The sequence below is a fragment of the Dipteris shenzhenensis genome, chromosome 8 (genome assembly GCF_047967505.1).
Source record: "Dipteris shenzhenensis isolate YYH24624 ecotype China chromosome 8, Dip_SZ_1.0, whole genome shotgun sequence".
Lineage (NCBI taxonomy): Eukaryota > Viridiplantae > Streptophyta > Polypodiopsida > Gleicheniales > Dipteridaceae > Dipteris > Dipteris shenzhenensis.
The window spans coordinates 11,726,113-11,733,442 of record NC_141603.1 but is presented as its reverse complement, the minus strand read 5'-3'; the positions used below and the strand labels follow the sequence as shown (position 1 = coordinate 11,733,442).

Sequence of the window (7,330 nt, the reverse complement as noted above, 5' to 3'; positions counted from 1 at the left end):
TCCCTTCTCATCAGCTCTCTCAGTGAACCCTTCCCTTCACCCCTGCCCTCTCCGTCCCTCCTCATCACATCTCTCAGCGGTCCCTTCCCTTCGCCCCTCTGCCTCCCTCTCAACCTCTGCCTCCCTCTCAACCCTCCCTTCCCCTCGGTAGATTAACTAGTTAAATTACATTAGGTCTGGTTAAGGTAGCATACAGTAGTTTGGTATGTATCTGTGCACCTTATGTTAATTAACGTGAATTTTTGAAATCTAATACAAATTACTTTTCTGGCATGGCATTTTAATATGGATTTATAAAAAACTGCTGGCTTTGGAATCATGTTCATCAAAATTCTAAATTGGAAGTTACAGATTTTAGAAGATGAGCTATTATGTAAGCTTTATTGTCTGAGCGGGTGCATTGGTTTGACTATCAACATATAGTAAGATGAGCTATTATGTAAGCTTTATCGTCTGAGCGGGTGCATTGGTTTGAATATCAACATATAGTTAGTAAATTGAAAGTTACTGATTTTAGAAGTATGATGAGCTATTATGTAAGATTTATTGTCTGAGTGGGTGGATTGGTTTGAATATCAACATATAGTTAGCGCACAAGATTATGAATGTGTCACCATAGCCTAAGCAAGTTTTTAATTCTCAACGTCAATGTATGGGTAGCAAATATGTAAGTAATCAAGCTGCCATTGTCCGAGCAGGTTTGGGCTGTGTGTTCAGCCTTATCCAAATGATGCATGCACGGATCCAACAACGAGCTTCCGCATGCTGCAGTCCCTTCGCAACAACAATGGGCATCAACCATCTCTTGCACTATAACATTTATCAAGGCTCACTCCTTATGGCTTTATTTATAGGCATACAAGCCTCCAATGTCTCTAGACAACCAACTTTCTTCATTCACTTAGGTGAACAACTAGCATACCACCACCTGCTGTGTTTCATACGTTTCATTGGTATCTATCAAGTAAACTTAGTCAAATTATATTAATTATCTACCATCCAAAACCCTAAAGAAAACCACCAAATCTCACCCTCCTTATTTCACTTGAACCATGCCTAGTCATCTAATGACAACCCAGAACAAACAAAAAAACTAAACCCTGGCTCTTATAGCCTTTGGAAATCCCATAAAGAGCAAAGGTACCCTTATCAATTGGGTTCATCCTGTACTTTAAATGTGACCTCAGGACCGCCAACTTTGGTGGCATCTTCAAGACTGGAAGCATGCAGACCTTGTATTTCTGGCACCTAGGCTAGGTCCTCTAATTTTATTCCTTTTCTAATTTGTTCATTCTCATTTTTTTTGTTTTGGCAGTGACATCGGCAAACCATTACCAGATGTTAGACAGCCTTTGATTTACTTTGATTTATATGTATCCCTGCATCAAGTTATATATTTATCCCTGCATTGAGTTAATATGACATGTCATTTGTTAGGCTGTGCAAACCTCTCAAATTGTATAATAGCTAAGGTTGTAACATAATAGTCACCCATAGACCCCCAATGAATCCATAAAAAGGCAAAACAAAAAAGAAATTGCCAAGCATAGAACTTGTGTGTAAAACAGCTATGTGCACTTGATGCTCAATGTGATGGACTAACAAGCATCCCTCATAGTTATCTTCACTGGGACCAATAATTTTTGTAGCAGAATGACTGGTAACCACCAACGTTCTTGATTATGCCTACAATTTTCCTGGGGTGCGTGGAAATGAGCCCAAAGCAATGACCAGCCCCTTGCTATGCTAGCAGAATATTTCTTCTCTTCTTTATCCACACTATGAAGCACTGAATGCATTGTCAGCTTGCAGCATTATCAATAATTGCTTATTCCCCTTCACTACGTCATCCAACCCTACCTGCATTGGCATGAGTCTGTGCTAGCAAAAGATATGGTGAAGCATTTGACGGATCTAATTCCAAAACATAATTGGCAGCATGCACAGCCCGCTTCACATCATTGTGAATCCTGCATGATGAAAGCAAGCTCAACCATGCTGAAGGAACATGTTGAAATGGCATACTGATGATCAGGTCCTCTGCCTCTTCTAATAGTCCTCTTCGCCCAAGAAGGTCGATCATGCACATGTAATGGTCCACCAAGGGGGTTATGCCATGGTCTTTATTCATAGACACAAAGAATTGCCTCCCATCGGCAACAAGACCTGTATGACTGCAAGCAGCGAGAATGGAGAGGAAGGTGATATTGTCTGGCTTGAAGCCTTTGGCCTGCATTTGACCAAACAGTTGCAAGGCCTCTTTAGCATGCCCATTCTGAGCACATGCAGCAATCATGGCAGTCCAGGAGACCATATCCCACTGTGGCATCTCTGCAAACACTGCTCCTGCATCATCTAGGCTCCCACACCTGCCGTACATATTGACAAGAGCGTTCCCTACAACAACATCCAGCTCCCAACCATTGTCAGTACCGGCCGCATGGATCACTCGACCGTCTTCTAGAGCTGCCACATTGGCACACACATCCACAGCGCAGATGCAGGTCATCTTATCTGGCACAAATCCTTCTGCTTGCATTTGAGCAAACAGTTGCAGGGCTTCATTACCATGCCCATTCTGAGCACATGCTGCAATCATGGGATTCCAGGAGACCACATCCCACTGTGGCATGTCTGCAAACACTGCCCTTGCATCATCTAGGTTCCCGCACTTACCATACATATTGATGAGCGCTGTCCCCATGATGACATCCGACTCCCATCCCTTGCCAGCAAGGGTAGCATGGATCACTTGACCCTCTTCTAGGGCAGCCAAATCGGCACATGCATCCACAATACAGATGAAGGTGATCTTGTCTAGCTCAAAACCCCCAGCCTGCATTTGAGCTAATAGTTGCAGTGCCTCCTTGCTATGCCCATTCTGTGCAAAGTGGGCAATCATGGCATTCCAAGATGCAACGTCCCGCTGTGGCATCCCTGCAAACACTGCTCTCGCATCATTGAGACTACCACACTTGCCATACATATTGGCAATGGCTGTCCCCACCACCACATCCGACTCCCATCCATTGCCAGCAACAACAGCATGGATCTCTCGACCCACTTTTAGGCCTGCCACACTGGCACATGCATCTACAACGGAGATGAATGTGATTTTGTTTGGCTCAAAGCCTTCAGACTGCATTTGACAAAAACATTGCAGGGCTTCCTTTCCATGCCCATTCTGGGCATACACAGCGATTATCGCACTCCAGGAGACCACGTTCTGCTGTGGCATCTCTCCAAACACTGCCCTCACATCATCTAGGCTCCTGCACTTGCCATACATATTTACAAGGGCTGTTCCCACAAAAACATCCAACTCCCATCCCTTGCCAGCAACTGTAGTATGAACAAGACAACCTTCTTCTAAGGCTGCCACAGTGGCACATGCATCCAAAATACAAATGAAGGTGATCTTGTCTAGCTCGAAGCCTTTGGCCTGCATTTCACCAAAGAGCTGTAGGGCCTCCTTGCCATGCCCGTTTTGGGCACATGCAGCGATCATGGCACTCCAGGAGACCACATCCCATACAGGCATCTTTGAAAACACAGCCCGTGCATCAGCTAGGCTCCCACACTTGCCATACATATTGACGAGGGCATTCCCCACAACAATATCTGACTCCCATCGGTTGCCAGAAACAGCAGCATGGATCAATCGACCATCTTCTAGGGCTGCCACACTGGCACAAGCATCCATAACACATATGAAGGTGACCTTGTTTGGCTCGAAACCTTCAGCCTGCATTTGACCAAACAGCTGCAGGGCCTCCTTGCGATGCCCAATCTGGGCACAGACAGAGATCATGGCATTCCAGGAGACCACATCCAGCTGCGATATCTCCGCAAACACTGCCTTCGCATCATCTAAGTTCCTGTACTTACCATACATATTGACCAGGGCTGTCCCCACAACAGCATCTGACTCCCATTCATTGCCAGCAACAGCAGCATGGATGACTTGAGCCTCCTCTACTGCAGCCACACTGGAACATGCATCCACAATGCAGATGAAGGTGATCTTATCTGGATCAAAGCCTTCGGCCTGCATTTGGCCAAACCGTTGCAAGGCCTCCTTGCCATGCCCATTCTGGGCACATGCTGCGATGATGGCATTCCAGGAGACCACGTCCCGCTCTGGCATCCGTGCAAACAATTCCCTCGCATCATCAAGGCTCCCGTTCTGGGCAGAAGCTCCGATCATAATATTCCAAGAGTACAAATCACGATCGACGATCAGGTCGAATACAGCACGTGCATTCTCCAGGGTTTGGCACTTGCTGTACATTTGGACAAGAAGGTTACTCAAAAATGTGTTGCCAGCATATCCACGCCAGCACATGTGCTCATGCACACGCTTGCCGTCAGACAGGGTCTTGGCAGAGGTGCATCGCCTCAAAAGCGAAGCATAGGTAGCACAATTTGTCTGTGGACCCAGCTGACCGAGGAAATCCGCGTTCAAGATTTCAGGATGGTAGTCTTCATACAAATTTTGGTGGCGTTCTAGTATTTGTGATCGACAGGCCTTGCTGTTTCCTTCTTCAAAAGCCTTGGCCAGGCCCTTGCTCTTGTACCTGCCAAAATCTCTGTTGCGATTTACAACCCTTTGAGGTTGCCTATAGGCGTGCAATTCACAACCCTGCTGAGGATGGAGCACGCCCGATGGCAATGAAGAAGAAGAATCAGAACAGAGGAAGAGCGCCATGACATGATGGCATAGAGCATCGGAATTCCATGAGATAAATTAGCAAAAAAATCCTTAGTTGTTTAGATTGATCTTTTACTATGAAGAATTTGATCTTCAAGAGAAGTCAGTGTGCTATCGTAACTGCTATGAATTGTTCTATTCAGCATAGTGCAACAAAAGGTTGAGAGAAGGATGTCATTGTCAACGTTGGAGAGGAGTGGAAGGCTTTAGACGATATTGATTTTTAAGTGCAACATCAATTTGCATACTATTGTCTATCAAGGTTTTGTAGTTGGGGTGGGGTGGAGTTGCATGGTGTTTGAGGTGAGACTTTCTACATGTTACTATGAATAGGAGATCATGTGGAGTAAGTATTTGTGTGATTTTATGTGAGGCTTTTTAAATTAGAAGATAGGTGTTGGTATCACTTTGTATAGTTGTTTTTGTAGATATAATGAGCACCTTAGTAAGAACTATGTTGTGAGTCTTACTACGACTCAGATGATCGATTTCCATGTAGGTGGTCTGCACCACCAGGTTGATGTTGTTCGAACATGTGATCAATTGGTTTGTCATCTTTGAAATGTTCAAGAAGGCATTCCAAATTCCACCTTGTTTGTATAGTGCATCAAAAATTAATTGCTAGAGGTTAGTTTTTGTGTTTGTTGTTGTCTTTTTTAAATGTGGTTTATTGGGTTTTCTTTCATTGCTGTTTTGTTTTATTTTACAAGTGTGGTTCAATCTAAATTGTGTGAGAAATATTTGAACTAGCTTGTGCAGTCTAGGTTAGGTACTATAAGTTGCCTAGGTTAGGTTAGGTACTACAACTTGTGTATTCTATTAGGTACTTTAAGTTGTACTGTAGGGGAATGGAGGGATAACAAGACTATGCGAGCATCTACTATCACTAGGCTGTCTTTGATAGGTTCTAGAAGAGGTTGCCATAGTTGTTGACTGATTGTAGACAGGTTGCATCTTATAGGAAGTATGCTAAGAGTAGTTCTTTGAAGATTGATGCTGCACGGTCTATTCTTGCAAATTATTGTGATGAGTTTGCTTATTGAGTGAAGAATTATCCGAAAAATCTCCATGATAATACGAAGTTGTGCTCCTAGAAGATTGATGTTGTCGTGGATGAGGGTGTTGTCGTGGACGAGGGTAGAAATGTTCTGCTATGGATTTAGGTGTCGGTGTTTGTATTCGTGTTGATGGTGGTAGTGGTTCTTTCGGTGTGGAGCCTTTTGTTGTGAGTGGCACAATTGTTTGCTTTGGTGGTGATGTTGCTGAAGTGCTTTATAATGTTGGAGGTGTGGTCGCATGCTATTTATGGGGTGGATGCTTCATCTAACGTTGTTGTTGGTTCTGATGTTTTGAAAGGTTTTGCCAAAGATGCAAATGGTTCTATAGGTGTCTATGGTGGGGATGTTGTTTTAGAAGGTTTCTTTTGAACATGACTATGATGACATATACCATAGTGAAGATGATTCAGTGATTCTTAAGGAACCGTTGTAGATTTGTCCTATTGTTGTCGAAGCTATTGGCCTGAAGTTTATTGGCGAGGAAGTTGTTGTGTTGCATGGCAGATTGTTCAATAATTTTTCTATATAGATCATCAAGAAGAATGTTTTTTAGTTTGTTATTTTCAGGTAGCTTTTTGGTAGTTTAGTCAGGCATTCTCTAGTATTTGGCCAATGTTAACCAATTGTAAGATTTAATATTGCTATATAGATGAATAAAAGGGGCCCTTTTAAATTGTGTGTTTGTATCTTACATATGTTGTTTTGAAGAATTGAGAATAAAGTGTTTTTAAGTTTGTTATTTTTGGGTAGCTTTCCGGTAGTTTTGGTCAAGCATTTCTCTAGTATTTTGGCCAATGTTAAACAATTGTAAGTAGTTGAATATTTCTATATAGATGAATAAAAGGGGCCCTTTTAAATCATAGTTTTGTATCTTACATGTCTATGTTGTTTTGAAGATTTTGCCTTGTGCAGTGTGATTTGGCATAGTATAGCAATAGTTTAGAAGTTCTATAATGTTGCAATGTTTCTCTTCAATTGACTTTTGGGTTAATTTTTAAATAGAATAATGGTTCAATTACATAAGAGTTTTGATTTTGATCCAACAGTGACGATCAAAACTCTAGTGATTGTAGCCGCCATTAATGGTAAGGATGACCTCTTGAGGATCAAAACTCAAGAAATTGTAGCCATTGACGGTAAGGAAGACCTCGTAGTAGTGGACGGTGTAGGGAAGCTATTGGAGGACTCCTTTCATTGTGGGAAAAATGGAGAGCAGCGAGCCATTTTACTTGAGGTGAAAGGTGGACTTCAATAGTTTTTCAACCATCAAATGCTTAGATTACATGTTTGATGGAGACAGGGAGGCAATGGCTTTGTGACATTTACCATCCCTCATATGACGATTATGAAAGGTGCTTGATAGTAGGGCTCATATTACCACCATCCTCTTGTAATTATCAACTTCGGACCTTCATGCGGCTAGAAACAAAATCTTGTGGCACTGTAATAGCTCGGTGGTAAAACATTGGCCCACCTGAGCGGGTTGCCCACGTTTAAATCCTGCTTTGACAGATGTGCCCCTGATAGTGGTCCAATAGTAATTTCAAGAGACATGTTGTAG

General features: G+C 42.8%; 1 protein-coding gene across 1 annotated transcript; it reads right to left on the bottom strand.

Moving 5' to 3' along the window:
- Positions 1–1,846: 1,846 nt before the first annotated feature.
- Positions 1,847–4,708, bottom strand: LOC147899108 (pentatricopeptide repeat-containing protein At3g09040, mitochondrial-like). Its single transcript, XM_087378224.1, has 4 exons — positions 4,130–4,708; positions 3,599–4,048; positions 2,677–3,541; positions 1,847–2,589 (listed from the first exon to the last, which is right to left on the bottom strand). Exons 1-4 carry the CDS (start codon positions 4,706–4,708, stop codon positions 1,847–1,849), a joined length of 2,637 nt encoding a protein of 878 aa, XP_087234350.1.
- Positions 4,709–7,330: the final 2,622 nt, after the last annotated feature.

Coding starts and splice junctions, on each gene's coding strand:
- LOC147899108 (XM_087378224.1), bottom strand. CDS start 4,708: ATGGCGCTCTTCCTCTGTTCTGATTCTTCTTCTTCATTGCCATCGGGC. Junction 4,049..4,129: donor GGATGCCAGAGCGGGACGTG/GTCTCCTGGAAT, acceptor GGCCAAATGCAG/GCCGAAGGCTTTGATCCAGA. Junction 2,590..2,676: donor AGCGCTCATCAATATGTATG/GTAAGTGCGGGA, acceptor CCATGATTGCAG/CATGTGCTCAGAATGGGCAT.